This window comes from Papio anubis, chromosome X (assembly GCF_008728515.1).
Source record: "Papio anubis isolate 15944 chromosome X, Panubis1.0, whole genome shotgun sequence".
In the NCBI taxonomy this organism is placed as follows: Eukaryota; Metazoa; Chordata; class Mammalia; order Primates; family Cercopithecidae; genus Papio; species Papio anubis.
Window position 1 is genome coordinate 42,397,968 of NC_044996.1, and position 20,654 is coordinate 42,418,621.

At 39.9% G+C, this 20,654-nt stretch overlaps 1 protein-coding gene across 8 annotated transcripts in view; it reads right to left on the bottom strand.

Annotated features, from left to right (window-relative positions):
- The window catches only part of DCX (doublecortin), a 125,172-nt gene that overhangs the window by 96,341 nt on the left and 8,177 nt on the right, over positions 1–20,654 (bottom strand). For all 8 annotated transcript variants that reach the window (XM_031660675.1, XM_017954235.3, XM_017954238.3 and 5 more), the window contains exon 3: positions 17,172–17,512. In XM_031660675.1, coding sequence (XP_031516535.1) covers positions 17,172–17,512 — 341 coding nt within the window. The remainder of the gene's footprint in view (positions 1–17,171; positions 17,513–20,654) is intronic.

Consider the following 20,654-nt stretch of genomic DNA (forward strand, 5'->3'; position numbering starts at 1 on the left):
TAGTACTTACTACTTATTAAATCACTCTCCATTCATTCATTCATTCAATATATATATTGAGCATATACCATGTTCCAGGCACTGTTTTAGGTCCTGAGGATATATCTATGAACATGATAATTCCTCTGCCCCTGACAGTTGTTTATATGTTACTCTAAAGATATAAGACTTTACTCTAAGTATGGAGCTTGTCGTCTTGACTAGATTGTAAGCAACTCAAAACTAGATACTTTATTTTCTGGTTACTATAGAGTCTCCCAAAGTACTAGTACAATACTCTGCAAATAACGGATGCATTGCAGTTTAATGATTATAAAGGACCATCACATTCGGCTATTAATGGAACCTACTATTAAGAAAGTCACTAAAAATTGGAACTATTGGGTATTTTGTTTATTCTTTGTATAATAGATAATTAAAATTTACTGATGTCTGGGACTCTTGCCAGCATGGAATTATTTCTAGACATTGCCAGGAAGCAGCTTAAGATTGGCTATTTGGAATGTTTGAAATTTGAGTTATGTTATCATGGAACTTTATGTACAGGGAGGACTGAAGTGCACAGAATGTTTGCGCTGTGGAAGAAACTTTTGGGAATATATTCTACCAAAGCAGAAACTGAGATCCAGAGAGAGGTGATGGTTTCTTGTAGATTATCGAGCTCTTTAGTGGCAAAGCAGGAGTCTCTGAGTCCCTTGACCAAAGCTCTTTTCCACAATCTTTTCCTGTGTTGCGGGGGTTGGCAAATGCCCTGGAAAGGGCAGTGTCTTTGAACTCCAGATTAAAACATCAACTCTTCCTGCGTCTCCAGCCTGCTAGCCTGCCCTGGATTTGCCAGCCCTCACAAACTGTGGGAGCCAATTTCATAAAATAAATCTCTTTATATATATCCTATTGGTCCTGTTTCACAGGAGAACCCTGACCAAAAAAGCCCATATAATAAATATGTTGGGTTTTGTGGTCCTACATTTTCTCTGTTGTATATTTTTTGTCCCTTTTTAAAAACCTATAGTTTGCTGACCTCTGATCTATTGTATTTTGACTAATGGAAAATCAAGTTCTTGGCCGGGTATGGGGGCTCATGCCTGTAATTCCAGCACTTTGGAAGGCCGAGGTGGGCAGATCACCTGAGGTCAGGGGTTTGAGACCAGCCTGGCCAGTATGGTGAAACCCTGTCTCTACTAAAAATACAAAAATTAGCCAGGTGTGGTGGTGGGCACCTGTAATCCCAGATACTCGGGAGGCTGAGGAATTGAAATGAACTGGAGTGGATGAATGAAATAAAAGAAGAAAAAGAAGAGAAAGAAAGAAAGAAAGAAAGAAAGAAAGAAAGAAAGAAAGAAAGAAAGAAAGAAAGAGAGAAAGAAAGAAAAGAAAGAAAGAAAGAAAGAAAGAAAGAAAAAGAAAGAAAGAAAGAAAGAAAGAAAGAAAGAAAGAAAGAAAGAAAGAAAGAAAGAAAGAAAGAAAGAAAGAAAGAAAGAAAGAGGGGAGTGGAGGAGGGAGGGGAGGGAAGGAAAGGAAAGAAAGGAAAGAAAGAAAGAAAGAGGAAAGAGGAAAGAGTGGAGGAAGGAAGGAAGGAAGGAAGGAAGGAAGGAAGGAAGGAAGGAAGGGGGAGGGAGGGGGGAGGGAGGGAGGGAAGAAGGAAGGAAGGAAGGAAGAAAGGAAGGAAGCAAGGAAGGAAGGAAGGAAGGAAGGAAGGAAGGAAGGAAGGAAGGAAGGAAGGAAAATCAGGTTCTCCTTTGTATTCCAAAGGGAAGTTTCCTGGAGACTGCAAACTCCCATCAGCCTTAATTCTTTCTAATTATATTTCAATCTGACTACTCTTGTTTTCTATCTCTCACTAGCTCTGCCTTTTGTATGAAGATTTCCAGGATCTAGAATCGTGTTTATGCTGTATGTGTTACATACACAAACTAGCTACCCCACGTCATTCTGTTCTGTTTCAGCCTGGGACTTGACAAGGGCAAGAGCAGTATGGAGCAGATACTGTCATCCTTGAAAGCCACATCCAGCTGGGGGTATGGGAACCTATTGATTGATTTAAACAATTTTTTTTTTTTTTTTTTTTTTGCTTGGCAAGATGGGAAGGAGAATGATTGCTGTCTGACCTCAGGTCTCAGCAAGGTCCCTGTGGAGAAGACAACCTCCATACCGCTCGGTGAACTCAACCAGAGCCAGCACTGTTAAGCTGAGTGGAAATGTGTGTGTGAATTTTTTTAGCTTGCTCAGTAACAGTTATTTCCTCTGGAGTCCAAGTGCTAGCCCCGGACTAAGCCAGAAAAATATCTACAAGCAAGGTGGCAATGTAAAGTAAAACCCCATGAGAGTGTCCCCTCTAAATTCTTATCTTCTGTTTACATCAGTCCATGTCTAATCCCAACCACCACCAGCTTCCAGATAGGGCTTATTGGTAAATTGTCAGGAGACAAACTCTTCAGCAGTCAATGTGATAGCAGTGGTCAGATTCAGAACCCTACTCCAGGGTGGGGTGGCTGTTGCTAAGGAAGATTATGGTTGGGGTTGACATAGAGCTGCCTAAATTAACTACCACTAATATAGACATGGATTAAAACCAGCCCTACCCTCTTTTCTCTGGATGAACTGCAGTAATCCATTTCATTGCTAATCAACTTCCACTCTACCTTCACTCAGCTGCCTTCTGTAGGACCACAGGCTAAATGACAGAAACAGTTTCAGCCTGAAAATGAATGACACCATTCGTCATTCCCAGAAGCCTCTCCTGGAAGATGCTGAGGAGGCAGATTTCTATTCCCAACTCTGAGTCCACCAAGCCAGAAAAAAATGCCTATTGGCAGCATTTTATTACCATGCTCTGTAGAGTGGGTAAAATGTGTTAGAACAAAGGAAGTGGAGGGGACCTCCTTGGTACATCTCAATTAGTAGTTGGTACATCCAAGAAGCTACCGCATTCTTAGACTAAACCTTCAGTGAGTCATACCATTCTTATTCATTGCTTAACCCATGTGACCTCACAATGCCAGCCCAGAAATCAGATAGCTCTGTATATCCAGGGTTGATTATCTGTTAAGTATAGTAGGCAAAGTGCCTAGGGCCCACAGCACTGTTATGTACCCATGAAAAGGGTTTAATTTCTTTGAAAACCGGAAACATAAACTTTTTCGTTGGTAAAAATGCTGTAAAATGTAATATTAATATATTCATCTTTATATCAGCACAATGGTAGTTTGTTTTTTACTGGAGGAAGAGATCCACAAAGGCAAAAGTGCCGAGGGCCCACCAAAAGCATAATGTATTCCTAAGTTTATCAAATATTCCTAAAAATCCAAAATCTAAAGGGTAGGATGACCTGCTAGAGAACTCACACTTCTTTTAATCAGAGAAATCTGGGAAAGCACAAACATCGATTCCCAGCAGGAGACAAGTCAAACACTTGAAACTCCAAGCAAGGCAAGGCTCCATTCTCTTTGCAAACAGCAAGAGGAAGTTCACCTATCAACTGCCATATTAAATAAACTGTGGAGGCAAATACTGCCAGAGGGAGGCTTTTTATCAAGGCTGTAATGTCTCTGGTGAGTAAGACCAGAAATGTTCTGACATATAAATATTTATATATGACTTCATCAGATGAGACAGCGAATACTTAAAAGAAACAGGGGCACAAGTGTGTGTATGCAGACACAAAGAGACTTAGAGAGGTGCTGGTCTCTGGCTCAAAACCTCTCTTAAGGGATATTATCGTGCTGTGCGAGCCATTCAGACCCTTAGGGTCTTCCAAATTATTGCCAGCTGGACAAGTATGGGCTTGGTGCAATAGAAAGTATGCAGTCTATTTAAATAGTAAACACTACTTATGAAAGTTAAAGTCTAATTAGTAAACCTGACTGATTCCTCCAGTGAGACTCTGCAGCATGGTGTGGTGAGTGGAAGGAGTGCTTGTTTGTATAGGACTAAATCTATTGTGAAGGTTCTAAACCTGGCAATTGATATTTACTGCCTCTTTACCACTAAGGCTAGAGAAGCCAGACTTTAATGCCTATAACCAATAGGATTTTCCTAACTTCTTACAACTTTGGGGGACTATTCAAACATCTTCTAGAAAATTTGCCCCTTTTGTTCAATTTCTCCTTTTCCTTCTATAGTTTATTTCAGAGATGGATGCTCTAAAGTCCTGCCCTTACCATGGGTGAATAGGTGTTACCTTTGCAGTGATTGTTGGTACTCTATCTACAAAGCCCTTCTTGTTTTAGTTTATAAGCCCTATCAAAATGCAGTGGTGCCTGTTTTCTTTCAATTTAATTATTCCTCTCAGCCTTGAAGGTTTTTCCTCTTCAAGATTCTCTAATTAAAATGCAAATAAATACCTGAGGCAAAGACTAGTGATTCCCAAAGTACATTCTACCATATGGTCATAGAATTATTTTTAAGGTTTGGTGTTCAAACAAGTTTGGGGAATACTGGTCTAAACACAAGCAGGTTTCTTTGTAGAGGGATTCTTGGAGTCTTTTTTCCAAGAGGAGACTATACTATACAATGTTAGTAAACTTATTTGACCACAGAATATTTGATCAGACCAGTGTTACATGTAGCGTAATTTGAGAAATGTTCTCTAAATTGATAGGTGCTAACATAGTGAGGATTGATTTGTTAGAGCCTTACCAACTAAATCCATGAACTATGATGAAGGCTCTAAGAAAATCAGACTCAGAAAATGTCTGATCTATCTGAGTTAGGGCTTTAAGTGATAAGACAAGAGCACAATTGGACTAAGGGCTAGCTCTATATGTTATAACATATACATGACATAAGTAAGTTACACGGGACATTTTAGCAACCAACTACATATAACACAAGAGCTAGCAAAGAGAAAATGGGACACTGGACAGACAAGTTTTGATAGATCTGGAGCATGGAAAGCTGCCAAGAGACAGATCCAATAGCCAGTCATAGCTCCATCTGCCTAGTCACCTCTGAGAGTCTTTATGAGCCAAGGCTTGCCCTCTGGTCTGCTGGAGAATTTTGCTTTCTGTTCCCAGCAATAAGGACTATTCAAATCAGCTGGATTTTATTGATTTACTATCCTAAATCTTTATCTGAAACAGACCCTGTCTGCTACATTTGACACAGCTGCCCGCACCTGCCTTTTAGTGTTCTCTGGATACATCTTCATCTAGTTCTCCATGGTTCTCTCTAGTAATTCCCAGGCTCTTATGCCTACCCACCCATTTAATGCAAACGTCTACAGGGCCTTTTCCTTGGACAGTTTCTCACATGCACCCTTGGTAAGCTCATCTACTTACCTGATTTTAACTACCATTGTTTGAAGATTACTCCCAAGCCTGAATCTCTAGCCCAGACCTCTCTCTTGATTTCCAGATCCATATCTATCGCTACCTTCTGGATTCTCCACTTAGATGTAGCAAAGGACCCCAAGTTCAATGCGTCTAAACCCCATAGCCAGGTGTGGTGAGACACGCTTGTTGTCCCAGTTACTTGGGAGGCTAAAGTGGAAGGATCACTTGAGCCTCGGAGTTTGAAGCAGCAGTGAGCAAGGATCATGCCACTGCACTCCAGCCAGGGTGATAGAACAAGATCCTGTCAATAAATAAATAAATAACCCCACTTCTTGCCCTGGTTTTCCCTACATCAGTGAGTGGCCCCACCATCCACCCACATAACTGAACCATAAACCTCAGAGTCACCTGAGTCCTCCAATTCCCTCACTTGTGGTAGGCAGAATTCTAAGAATGACCCCCCAATGACTCTTGCCTTTGTATATTCTCCTCTCTTTGAATTTTAATTATGAGTTGCCATTCCCATGATTATGTTATGTTTCATGGCAAAAAGGGCTTTTTTATATGTAATTAATGTTACTAAATTAGTTAACTTTGGGTTAATCAAAGGGGAGATTATCCAGTTGGGACCAATTTAATCACATGACCCCATTAAAAGCAGAGAGTTTGCTCTGGCTAGTGGCAGAAAAGGAAGTCAGAGAGATTCTAAGCATGAGAACAATCTGATGTATGTTGTTGGCTTGAAAATGGAAGGGGACATGTGAGAAGAATGTGGGTAACCTTTAGAAGCTGAAAACATTTCTCAGCTGACATCTAAGAAGGACATGGGAATTGAAATCTGCCCCAAACCTGAACAAGCATGGAACTAGACTCATCCCCAGAGCCTCCAGAAATAAAGCCTATCTTATCTGACACCTTGACTTCACCCTTGTGAGACCCTAAGCAGAGAATCTAGTCAAGCCTTTAACTCTGACCTATAGAACTGTGACATAATAGATGAATGTTGTTCTGAGCTGCTATGTTTGTGGTAACTTATTACACAGCAATAGACAATTAATACACCCTCAAATTCAATTAATCACTAAGTTCTCCAGTTTCTACCTCACAAATATTTATTGGCTTTGTTTTCTCCTTTTTTATTTCCACTACTGCTGCCTCGATTTAGATCCTTCTATTCTCCTGCCTGTACTACCACACAGCCTCTATCTGGACTCTTTACTAGTTTTGTCTTCCTGAAATCCAAAACAATAGTGACCTACTCAAACTGCATATCTGATAATATAATTCCCCTGCTTAAAATCCTTCAGTGGGGTCTGGCACAGTGGCTAACACCTGTAATCCCAGCACTTTGGGAGGCTGAGGCAGACAGATCACTTGAGCTCAGGAGTTTGAGACAGCCTGGCCGACATGGTGAGATCCTGTCTCTACAAAAAATACAAAAATTAGCTATATGTGGTGGTCCATGCCTGTAGTCCCAGCTACTCAAGAAGCTGAGGCTGAGGTGGGAAAATCGCTTGAGCCCAGGAGGATGAGGCTGCTGTGAGCCAAAATCATACCACTGCATTCCAGCCTGGGCAACAGTGATACCCTGCCAAAAAAAAAAAAAAAAGAAAAAAGAATCCTTTACTGGCTTCTGTTAACACATGGTAACAATCAAGTTCTGATATGGTTTGGCTCTGTGCCCCAACCCAAATTTCATGTTGAATTGTAGTTCCCAATATTGGAAGAAGGACTTGGTGGGAGGTGAGTGAATCATGGGGACAGATTTTTCCCATGCTTTTCTCATGATAGTGAGTGAGATCTCATGAGATCTGACGGTTTAAAAGTGTTTGGCACTTCCCCTTTGCTCTCTCTCTCTCTCCTGCCACCCTGTGAAGAAGGTCCTTGCTTCCTTTTCACCTTCTGTCATGATTGTTAGTTTCCTGAGGCCTCCCAGTCATGCTTCCTATTAAGCCTGTGGAGCTGTGTGTCAATTAAACCTCTTTTTTTTTTTTTCATAAATTACCCAGTCTCAGATAGTTCTTTATAGCAGTGTGACAATGGACTAATACAAGTTCCTTAACACAGTTTACAAGGTCATTGCTAAATATTGCCTTTGCCTTCTTTTCAGCTTCATCTTCTGCTGTGTCTGCCCAGCACCTTACCTGTAATGCAGGGTTTCTCAACTACTGTAGACATTTGGGACCAGATCACTTGTATTTTGTGGGGGGAAGTGCTGTTCTGTGCAGTGTAAGATGTTCAGCAGCATCCCTGGCCTATACCAACTAGATGTCAGCAGCACCCTTTCCCTAGTTGTGACAACCAAAAATATATCTACCAAGTGTCCCCTGGACAGCAAATTGTCCTAGTCGATGACAACTGGGCTAACGATGAAGACCTGCTGTGGCTCCCTACACCCAAGTTGCTTTTTATCTCATGAGCTAACATCACAAGACCTGAAGAGGGTAGAATATGTGGTATCGATTATGAAAGTATTCTAAATCTAGGAAAAATTAATAAGACTGGAATTCTAGAAGCTCCTTTTTCTGCTCCTTTTTCAAAATAAGAAACTTTGGTGGTTTGGAGGAGAATCTGTGACCCACTGGATTGAAGGTCCCAACTGTTTAGAATGCATCTTTGATTCTGGAAAGTTAGGAGGGCCAAGGTAGGACTCAGATAAAAAGAACAAAATAGCTTCTTAGGATTTGTTCTAGCTTTAAGAAAAGTTAATAAAGAAACCCTCACATTTCCTTCTATACTGTTTAGGCAAGAACTCTGGGGGACAAATATCTACATAGAAATGAAAAGACTGTGAATTTCTTTGTTTGGAGCATGCCTTGGGGTACATGTTTTAGAAACATGAGTTTGGTGGTTAGGGGATAGGACATCAAGAAACCTCAACACCCAGCAATTCTATTACTAGATATATATTCAAGAGAAATGAAGATATATGTCTATACCTAAATCATGCACAAATGTTTATAGCAGCATTATTAATAGGCAAAACATGGAGCAACCCAAATGTTCATCAACAAATGAATGGATAAATAAAATGTGGTATATCCATACAATGGAGTATTATTCAGCGATAAAAAAGAACAAAGTACAGATAGATACATGACAGAACATAGATGACCCTTGAAAATATTATGTTAAGTGAAAGAAGCTAGTCACTTAGCATATATGTATGAATCATAAAATATGATTCATTTATACAAAATGTTCAGAAAAGGCAAATGTATAGAACTATGAAGTAGATTGGTGGTTGCTTAGGGCTGTGGAGGATAGAGGGTAGGAGAGGTAATAAAAATATTCTAAAATTGACTTTGGTGATGGTCACACACATCTGTGAGCATATTAAAATCATTGAACTATACACTTTGAATAAGGGAAATATGTGATATGTGAATTATATCTCAAGATGTTACAAAAGAAAATAACCCCAACAATTTTGGACATCTCCTTACTCCCCTCCCCCAATCCTGTTTAGCATCACCAGAAGGGTATAGGATATGCGACAGGGAAGTTCAGATAGTTCTGGGTGGGAACTCTAGGAGTCTAGAACATGGCAGGGGCACTGTCAAGGAACAATAGCCCATTTTAGCCTCTCCTATCAAGCCCCCTTTTTTCCCTACGAAATGAGACTAAGCCAGCCTTACTAATACAGCCTTAGAGTATTGTAGAGTACTTGTATTGTAGAGTATTGTTGAGTAGAGTACTGTTCCACAACATCTGTATAAGAGAAGCTCCTGTGTCCCATTAGTTCACACCCACAGTTCTTAAAAATTCTAAAAACCTTTAGAGGGCTTGGCTATATGAACCACTGCTCATATTTAGTTTAAATTAAGAAAACTGCCTTATCTTTTCTTTTCAACAAATAGTGCTAGAAAAATCAGGTATCTATGTGCCCCTCCCTCAAAAGAACCTTGACTCTTAACCTGTACACAAAATTTAACACAAAATGAATCAGAGATTTAAATCTAAGAGCTAAAAATATAAAACTTCTAGAAGAACACATGGGAGAAAATTTTTGAGATGTTGGGTTAGGTAAAGATTTCTTAGATATGACACCAAGGTATAATGCATAAAAGAAAAATTAATGTCAGACTTCATCAAAATGAAAACTTTTTTCTCTTGAAAAACTAAAAAAACCATTAAGAAAATGAAGACATGCTACAGACTGGCAGAAAATACTTACAAATCACATATGTGACAAAGGACTTGTATCCAGAATACATAGAGAACTCTTACAACTCATTAATAAGAAGCCTAATAATTCAATTAAAGAATGGGCAAATGATCTGAATAGACATTTTTTCCAAAGAAGATATACAATTGTCCAATAAGCATGTGAAAATATGTGTGACATCATTAGTCACTAGGGAAATGCAAACAAATCAAGAAAAACCACAATTAGATACCACTTCAAACCCACTAGGATGGATCTAATAAAAAAAAAATGATAACAAATGTTGGTGAGGATGTGAAGAAACTGGAACTCTCATACATTGCAAATAGGGATGGAAAATGGTGCAGCCACTTTGGAAAACCATTTGACAGTTTCTTAAAATTTTAAACACACTATACAGCCCAGCAATACAATTTTGAGATATTTACCCTAGATAAATGAAGACATATATCTTTATAAAAATCTGTACATGAATGTTCATAGTAGCATTATCACAATAGCCAAAAGATAGAAACAACCCAAATGTCCATTAATAGATAGATGAGTAAATACAGTGTGGTAAGTTCATACAATAGAATGTTATTCACCCATAAAAGAAATGAAGTACCAATATATGCTACAATATGGATGAACCCTGAAAACATTATGCTAAGTCAAGCAAGCCAGGCACAAAAGGCCACATGATTCCATTATTATTAAATGTCATGAATAGGACAATCCTTAGAGCAAAAAGTAGATAAGTGATTGTTTAGGGATGGGGAAGTGGAATCAGAGAACTAGAGGGCAATGTCTAAAGGGCACAGCGTTTCTTTTAGGGATAATGAAAATATTCTAAAATTGATTGTGGTGATGGATGCAGACCTCTGTGAATATACTAAAAGCTGTTGAATTTTATACTTAAAATGAGTGAGGCATGTAATATGGGGATTATATTTCAATAAAGCTGTTTTTAAAAACTGTTTTTGGAGACAATGCTTTTTCTCCCACTTTGAGGGAATGACAATAATGAAACAGATGAAAATAAAGAACTAAGAACAAAATGACTGTTGCTTCAACAGTTTTAAATGGAACAGCCTGCATCCCTGGATAGATCAATCCCCACTTGATGAATCTCTTCAGTCTACTCAAGAAATAGCAATGCATTTAGCACCAGTGCTAACCACCCCCATTAGCAATAATCCTTCCCCAGCACTGAAAATAGCACCACTGCGATAGAAATAGCTTAATAATGGCACCATCAAACACTTGCCACAATTTTAGCAGGCTGGCTTTTGTCTTGCTTTGTTTTGTGAGTCCTCTGCCCTTTGCTCCTTATACCATCCACAATGTGAAGAAAAGGGGGTCAAATGAAAATTACAAGTTTGAAAATATTCTTTGGTGATGTCATTGCAGGCAGCAAGAAAGATCTGAATATAAGAATTATGCAAATACCATTTAGAGGCCATCCTGGAAAGCAATGTATCCACCAAGGTAATTACTACATCACATTGACAATCTTTAGGAGCACAGAGAGGTGGAGTACATTCAGAAGAGTGAAAACATATCTAGACAGAACCAACTGTATGAGATGAATACTCTGTTACTGTGGAACTAGAAGGACTCTTCCAGGTCATATACTAAGCCTCCTTAAAAAATTAAGGCCCCAAAAGAGATGTGATTGGCTCCACATTACATAGCTAGGGAAGAACAGAGTGAAGACTAAAACTCAGGCCTCTGAATCCCAGCCTAGGGCTCTTTCCACTTGCTGAATGCTAGACAGTGACAGACTAGTCAGTACAAGAGACTGGAATTCTATGCCAAAGCTTTTGATTGAATTGGCCGAGTCACACCTCTATCACTGCTCAGAGCCAGGAGCATCTCAACAATAATAAAACTCTAAGAGGATAAATTACTGAAGAAATAACTGATCACCAGGCTACACTTAGTCCTTTCTTTCCAGAAGGGCAGTATATTCAATGTTTGGCCACTCTTTTAAAGTGTGAAATCTACCACCATGTATGAGATGGTAGTTTGCAAACTGTCTCCTTTCACAGAGCCCAGCCTGGCTTTCCACCTTTGTTCTATTACACTTCATGCTCAAGCCAATCCTCCCAAAGCCTTTCTCTAGGAACCTCTGAAAGGTTGGGGAAGGAGAATTTTGGTAATAAAAACATCAACTTTCCAGCCTTTATCTTCTTAAGTGAAGGCCGATGATAAATGACCTCCCTCTTGGTGCATAATTTATGCCCACGTGGCCTTTTCTAATGAGCCCAATGTTGACTGACAGGGTCATAACATTAGGAGAAGAGAGAGAGGTTGACTCTGAGAGAGCTGGAGGCCGGGGAGTATAAATAAGATCAGATATTACTGGGGAAAGCAGAGATAACAGGGGAGAGAAAAACTGGCTATGTAGGCAAACGAAAAACACGCCTACCTTGGTAAGTGCATTCAACGTTTCCAAGGTTAAATCCAATCTGTCTTCCTGTGTTTCCTGCAATTGCCTTTGTGCTTACAGCACCCAGTTCTTTTGTGTGGCAACGTGGAAAGGGCAAGTCTTTCCTAGAATACTAACCAGCAATTGAAACGTCCTTCATGCTCTCATCTGTGTATTATGCATCAACCATTTCCTTAAAACCCCTGTACTAGTTTCCAAGGCTATGGATAATCTTGGAATTGGCTTAAACTTCTCCTCTGTTATTCTGAGACCTGTAATCCCAGGTCCAAGTAGTCGGTGCTATAAAGGTACAGACAAAAACATAAAATAAATCCATCCAATTGCAAATTGGCCTAACAAAGCTAGAACGAGCACTAAAGGCCATACTTATGCCTTAGGCATGTATATTGAAGCAATAGTGAATCTTTTCTTGCACAGATTCTGGGTGTGGACAAAACTGAATCTAGAGATGTCAATCAGTGTAGCATGAAAATGGACGATGTGAAGACCAGCTGCACCCCTGTGTATGAGGCCAAAAAGCTGAAAGTCTATTATTAAAGCTCTGCAATTAATTTTCAGGCCAGAACATGTATCTATTAAACTACTACTATCATGTGAACCAGAAATTTGGGTCCTAGTTTTTATATATCCATGACTTTTATGCATGAAAATCAATGTGTACTTTAGTTATGGAAATTAGTAATTGGATAATTTTGTCAACACTCTACAACCACTCCAGCTGCCAAGGAATCAAAAGAACACTTTTCACCTGCAAGTGAACTCATATGCATCATCATCCAATCCTCTATCATGTCCTCTTTGACCTCTTAGAAATCTATTTTAATCCCTGGGAGTAGCCAGAGCCCTACCAACTACTTCTTATACAATTAATAACTTCTTATTGAGGTGAGGAATCAATTGGGGTGTCTTCCTACTAGTAGTGGTTGGCTTTCCTGTCTACACAGACCACAAATATCTCAGAGGCAAGAGGTCAGTAAACCAATCTTCCATAACATCAAATATAAGCTAAAAAGATCAAGGGCTCTAAAAGACACATCCAAACAAAATAAAAACAGAAAGAAAGGAGCCATGTCTGCAGATTGCTTGTCAATCAGTGTAAGCCAATCAGTCAAATGGTACACACAACTACAGAAGCAACAATAAATTTGCAATAACCAACTGGGCTCTTTTAGCTGATATTATTTATATGAAGAGGGAAAACCACTTGGTTTGGTCGATTTGGAATCCAGTTATAGTAAACACTGAAATCAAGCGACGGCCTTGATTTCACGAACAAATCACTCCATAACAAATAGCCTTAACCATACTTTGTTCTTTTCAACTAAGTGCCTTGTGTCATGTGTAGCCAAAAACAGGCATTGGAATCTCATCCAAGCAAGTCAAGCTATTGCAATACATGTGACTTCGGTCTCCACGAAAAGGATTATATTCGCAAGCATATGAATACCCACTAATAATCAAAGTAATTGACAGGTGTTAACATTAGAGTTGTCATCACCAGACCTGGGAAATGAGCTGAGCTCCAAAATTTTGAATTTGGCAACAACTTTCACTATACCCAGCATCTATTTTGTAATTAGTAGGTTTGTCCATGTACCCCCAAATTTTATTTAATGTCCTTTCTGTAACAAAACAACAATGTTTAATTTGTGGTTACCCTGTGCCTACCAATCTTACCATTAAAGTTACGGTAGTTAGTTCCTAATCATCAGTGTTTTATGTAAACAACATTTTCTTTTTTGTATCTGGTTGTTTGCTTTTGTTTTTTTTTTTTTTTGAGGTGGAGTCTCGCTCTGTCGCCCAGGCTGGAGTGCAGTGGCACCATCTCTGCTCACTGCCAGCTCCACCTCCCGGGTTCATGCCATTCTCCTGCCTCAGCCTCCCAAGTAGCTGGGACTACAGGCGCCTGCCACCACGCCCGGCTAACTTTTTGTATTTTTAGTAGATACGGGGCTTCACTGTGTTAGCCAGGATGGTCTCGATCTCCTGACCTCGTGATCCGCCTGCCTCGGCCTCCCAAAGTGCTGGGATTGTAGGTGTGAGCCACTGCATCCGGCCTATGTAAACAACATTTTCTAGTGCACGCTGTGTGTGTGTGTGTGTGTGTGTATACATACATATACATATATGTATGTGTGGGTTTGTGTGTGTGTATGTTTCATTAAAAATGTTTGTGGTTAAGTAGGATTGGGATGGATTTCCTTGCTGTAGAACTTCTCAGAGCATTCAATGTGCCAGTGAGTACTGTGAATCTCTAAGAATGGCACACAATTTGCAGCATTTTACAACCTTATTTGCCCACAGAATTCTTTTTGGAGAGCTTTTTGAGGTGAGGACATGGAGACATTTCTCCTTAGACTGTATTTAGGGAAATGCTTTAAATGCCTGCCCTCAGTGACTTCCAAGTAAACCACCAGTTAGAAATCACCTGGGTGGAATATGCACTCCTTTGGAAGCCCCCTATCTCTTCTGAAAGACCTAAGGATAATGTCTGGGGAATTGAAAGAAGAAGGGTCCTCAAAACATCTACCTGGGCCATGAGAGAATCTGTTTATGTCAGTTCATTCAATCAACAAACATTTATAGAGCATCCATAATATACCAGGAGCTCAGCATTAATTTAGAAAAAAGGTTAGGATTGCTTTTACCCTCCTTAGTAGAGACAGAAATTTTCAAAAATAAAGTGACATTTGAACCAGGTCTTATAAGATGACCTCCAGGGGTCAGGGTGGGCAGAGGAAGACGTTTTAAAGAAAGGGAACGTATATACAGAGGTACAGATGCCTGAGAGGGCATTGTTCAGATCCACTGGGCACCACTCTATTTCTCTATATAAATGTCATATCATATACTGGCATTTTGTAATGTGTTCCCCAAAGAAAGGGAACTGATGCTTAAAGGAGTTTGAGACAGTTTGCCACTCTGCATGACCTGCTGAAGGACAAAACCCTGTGCATCACTGGACTGGAGCTTGCTTCCCTAGAAGATGGAGGTGTCCCTTTATGTGTTATTTGGAACAAAAGCAGAATGCCAAAGCATGGTGTATATTCACAAATATTGGAAATTTATAATAAGAATGATAGAGATAAAGTAGGGAGAAGAGGCTAGGCGTGGTGGCTCATGTCTATAATCCTAGCACTTTGGAAGGCCAAAGTGGGCAGATTGCCTTAGCTTGGGAGTTCGAGATCAGCCTGGGCAACACAGTGAAACCCCGTTTCTACTAAAATACAAAAAATTAGTCGGGTGTTGCAGCATGTATCTGTAGTCCCAGCTACTTGGGAGGCTGAGGCAGGAGAATTGCTTGAACCCGGGAGGCAGAGGTTGCAGTGAGCCAAATTCACACCACTGCACTCCAGCCTGGGTGACAGAGTGAGACTCTGTCTCCAAAAGTAAATAAATAAATAAATAAATAAATAAAGTGGGAGTAAGAGAGCTAACATTTATTAATATACAAAAATTGCCAAAAATCTCATTTAATGATGAATTGTATGTATATATATACACACACACACATATATATATACACATATATATATATCTCCATGTGTCAATTTACAAAGTGCTTTCATATCCATTATTTGATTCGATCCTCATAAAAGCCCTGTGAGCATGGTCAGGGCAGGTGTGATCAGTCCTTTTGTACAGAGGAGGAGTGTGAGGTTCAGGACAGTTAAGTGGTTAAGTGACAATATCAAGAGTAGAGTCCAAATCTTCTTAATCCCAGTCTTATGTTTTTTATTTGCATATTCCTATATTACTTCACAAGGCTGAAGGCACAAGGAATTAGATTTATGCCTAATATAAAGAAACTCTAAAAATCACAGCTGTTGAACAGTGAAATAGGCTGCCTTATAGTCTTATAGAGTGATCGTAGAGGATATCTATGCCTTAGGTGGAATATTAAATGTCATGGCTTCTAAAGTCATTCTCAACTCTGTGATCCAATGATTCCAAACTTTATATGTCCTATTTCTCTGAGATGAGATTTTGGCAATCAGGCCTATACTTAGACAGCTCCTGTTTATTACATACATACATGGTGCTTAGAAGTTAGACACTCTTAGAGAAATGCTTGGGAATTGGAGATTTTCCCAACATCACAGACAAACCCATTGCTTTGGTACAACAAACACAAGTCAGGTATAACCAATGCATCCAGGTAGCTCTCAGATCACAAAATGATGGGAAACAAAGGCCACATATTTCTCAAAATTGCAAAGTACACAGTACATGGGTGGGTTTTCCCTGAAACTTAAAATCTTGGAGCACACATTATTATCAGAAATTATAGGAGGAGGCACAGGTCTGCATTTGAACACTCATCAGTAACTTTGATATATAGTGAATCCACCTTTTTAGAATCTATATAGTTGTTTAAACACCAAAGGCATTTTAAGAGGTAGAATATATGGACTGATACTAATCCACACTTGTCTTTTCTGATGGGAGACCAGGATTCTCTTTAGAGCCAACAGAACCAGCCACTGTTCCAATTCCCTTGGAATATTTTTGTTGTATATTTACAGCTCCCTATGCTCAAGAGAATGGTGCATCTGTCTGATGGAGACGCCTGGCTGCATTCTTTCCCAGATATTAATATAGGTGGTACTTTAGTAGTATAACCAATGACATGAAGAACCTGATTTGGAGGGGGAACAGATGGCAGCATCTTTCTTGGGCTAATTTTAGGATCCTGAAATAGTCCCTTTCTCACACAAACCATCAGTGGAACCAAATTAAGACAGCTATGTCATATGGAAAAGAGAAAGAGAATAAGTATGGTTTAGTGTGAGGCAAAGACAACGAGCCAGAGGCTTCAGTACTTTCCCCGTATCTGACTTTTTTCAGAGCATATGAAAGTCACTTCAATTTCCTTTTATCAAAATTGTTGCTGAGCACCAATGTGAGGGTGTCTAAAAAGTAATGAATGGGCAAATATCATTTCAGTCAAGTGTATTGAACAATAAAGAATGCATCATATAATAGCTAAATTCATATTCATAAGAATTCATAGAACCTAGATTCTAACACATCTTTCATAGCAGATAAAGAAGGTGAGGCTAAGTGACCATTCTGCAAGGTAAATCAGAAGCAGATTGAATTTCAGAGCCTCAGATTCCTGATTCATTGTTTTGCCTGCTGAAAATACATTTTCTCCAAATGAAACACATAATATCAGGTTGTGATGATGAGATGTGGAGGAAGAGTCCATCTACAAGAAATGATATTTTAGGTATAACATGATCATGTAAGAATTTAGAAAAAAATGAGAAAAGTACTTTGAAAAAGTACCTACCTGTTTTCCATCCAGAGTGTAGAGTTTTTTGACAACCCCGGTCTCCAGTTTGATGGCTTCTGTGATATCAGTGAGAACTTGCTCAAAAGAGTGGGCTGTCTTCTTGTTCAGAAGCACACGCACAGCTTTCCGAGGCTTCACCCCACTGCGGATGATGGTAACCAGCTTGGGGCGCACAAAGTCCTTGTTCTCCCTGGCCTGCGCACTGTTGCTGCTAGCCAAGGACTGGGGGGCTTTCATATTGGCAGATGTTTTTACGTTGACAGACCAGTTGGGATTGACATTCTTGGTGTACTCCACCTTTTTAAAGAAGTTGTCTGAGGAACAGACATAGCTTTCCCCTAAGGCAAGAAATAAGTGATTAGGTGATTAGTTTAATAGCAGATATATGGATTATTCTAACTAAACAAATACACACTGACACTGGATTGGAACTTTTCAATAAATGGTGATATTAACCAAACTTACGTGCAATTCCTAATTGGGCTAAAAACTTGGCTCATCCAAATTCAAGAGTAATTCTCAAAACATCCTTCAATATAATGGCACACCTAGTTGAAGAACTCTGTAAAGCTAAGGGTTCTAAGGACAAAGAGCATGTCTAAATTTAATATAACAAGTGGAGTTCCAAGTTTGATATGGTTTTTTTGGAATTTAAACATTTATGTTAGTTTCTAGGATGTTTAGCTTTCAGGGGCATTGCTGGAGCATTTTTAACATCTCTATTTCTTAAAATCCCTGTCCTATTTTTGGACTCAAAGTCCCATCCCTTTGTTATATTATGAACCAAGGAAAACTTTCAAATTTAAAACATTTTTATGCCAAGTTAAAATGAACCAAGTAACTTTGTATATCAGGCATACATACATACTTGATAAGAAACCAGATCGTCCTTTGCACAGAGTATATGGCCAAGTATGGAATATTGAAATGTGAAATGTGTGTGCATATGTTGAATGTTTATATGTGTGTATAAGTGTGTCCTCTACCCCTTACACTACACTAGGTAGGGAAACTGTCTAAATAACAACCTGTACATATAAACACCCTAGCTCTTGCTTGAAAAATACTCTCCTGTTTCTACCACTCACCCTTCATCTTTCCATCCTCTCAAAGGATGCACATAAGATCTGTGTATTCAGGGTCATCTTCACCAGTGCTCACCCTTGGCTGCCACAAGTAATGAGGTAAAGAAGTGAGAATACATTATACAGCCTGATTTATGGATTGGAAGGATCTAGTGTAATTTTCACATTTACCTTGGGCTACAGGAAATGACTAATATAGCCGAAGAAATGCAGGGATCAGAGGCAAGAGGAAGGGATTGGACACCTGAGACTATGAGCTAAAGAAAATAGGAAGAGAGATAGGCTCAGCCTGGGGGAGAGAATATTGGAAAAGGTTGAATTCATTGAGTAAAACACATTAGCCTCAAGGTATCTAGAAGTTCATTGAGAGGTTGAGCTGCAGAAACAGTGTGATTTAATCAGGCTTAAGTTTTCGGTAATAACCCTAAATAAATAAATAAACCCTAGCCAGTGCACAGAAAGCATTAAACACAATTATAGTCTGATGGCTCTCCTTTGGTCTCAGCAGGAGAACTGCATTCAGAAACACCAGGCTGATAATTCACTCCCTTTGCAAATATTTATTGCTTTGCCATAGCACCAAATCCTTTAAGACATGTTAATGAATAAATTTCTCAGTAATACTAAGAGAAGTTTCAGTCAAAATCTCTCGGGTACCTTTGAGGACATTTGTGTGTGTGTGTGTGTGTGTGTGTGTGTGTGTGTGTGTGTGTGTGTGGAGGGGGAGGGTAAGTGGCATCCAACATAAGCAAAGTGGCTTCCAAAGCTGCCCTCAGTCCCAGAGTTCTATCTTGACAAGGGGACAAAGGGATGATTTTAAGTGAGGATAGGCACCCTTACTCACTTGGTGCATACATGGACACCCAGGATGAGATGGTCAATACCCCAGCCAAGAGAAGCTCTGATTTCTCTGACTCCCTTGCTGGTTAATTCAACCGAACCCAAGTGATTACAGGCTGGGGTCTTTAATTTTTGACTTAAAAGGATGAAGGAAAGGGCCTTTTTAGTGTCTCCATATATTCACAGCCAATAACTCCCATAACCCTAGAAATGGTCTCTTGACTTAGCGGTTCACCAGATTCATTGCCACCTTGCAGGAGGTCACTGCCTTTGAGTCAGATGTTTTCCATAACTTGTCATGTACTTTAAAACTGTCAGACAACTGGTGGTGTGGAAATGTGAAGCTATATATTTATGATTTCACTCATCCAGTCTCCTCTGGAGAGTCAGCTGTGTAGCCCTATTAGGACTTTGGACTTTTTTGCTCCCATCTCTTAAACCTCTTAAGCCTCTGAAGTATGAGTATGATTAACCATCTCCAGATGAAAATGAACATGATGACTGACAGTTAAAGTATCATATAGCACCCAAGAACTTTCCAGAGGGCCCAGCCCTCAGCCAAATCTATGTTGAGCACCTTCCAGTGGTACATTTTAGTCACTCCACTCTCTCGTTGGGCTGAATATGGAGTAATGGAAAAAGCGCAGCTGATGTGATGTCAGTCAGAATGGGGTCCCCAACACTTCCTAATTGTGAACTCTAACCTCCCTTCCCTTCAGTTTCTTCTTTCCAAAGCAAGGGTGATAATAAGAACACCTGCCTTGTGGGGTTGTTGTGGGGCATAAATCAGATGATGGATAAAAAGTGCTCAACCCATGGCCAGGCACGGCAGCACAGCCTGTCATCCTGGCACTTTGGGAGGCTGAGGCAGGTGGATCGCTTGAGATCGCTTGAGACCAGCCTTGGCAACATGGTGAAACCCCATTTCTACTAAAAACACAAAAATTAGCTAGGCATGGTGGCACATGCCTGTAATCCCAGATACTGTGGAGGCTGAGGCAGGAGAATTGCTTGAACCAGGGAGGCAGAGGTTGCAGTGAGCCAAGATCACACCACTGCACTCTACCCTGGGTGACAGAGACAGTGAGACTCCGTCTCAAAATAAAATAAAATAAAACAAAATAAAAATAAAATGCTGATCCCAGAATCTGGAGCATAGTAAGCACTTGATAAATTTCTATTATTACTAAGCCCCTAATCTTATGGAATAGAGGAGAGAACAAGAAGGAAAGAGCAAAGAGGAAAAAGAGGAAGAAATTCCTGAGAGAAAGAGACTAAAAAGAGGAATAGAAGCTGAAGAGAAAAAACAAGAGAAGGTATCAAGGGCAACCATCTAGGAACTGAACTGCGATTACAATACGACATGAGCACTGCTGGGGACCTGTGATTCAAGGATAAGATTTCCTGCTGGTCGGGAGGAGGCTTCCAGTTGTGGCAAATGCCAAATATAGGAGATTTATGCTAACACCCAGCAAAGCCGCTGCTGCCACAGCAGAGGCCCACTGAGGGCAGGATATTTATCATCGTCAAGAGTGACGACTCAGGAGTCACACAG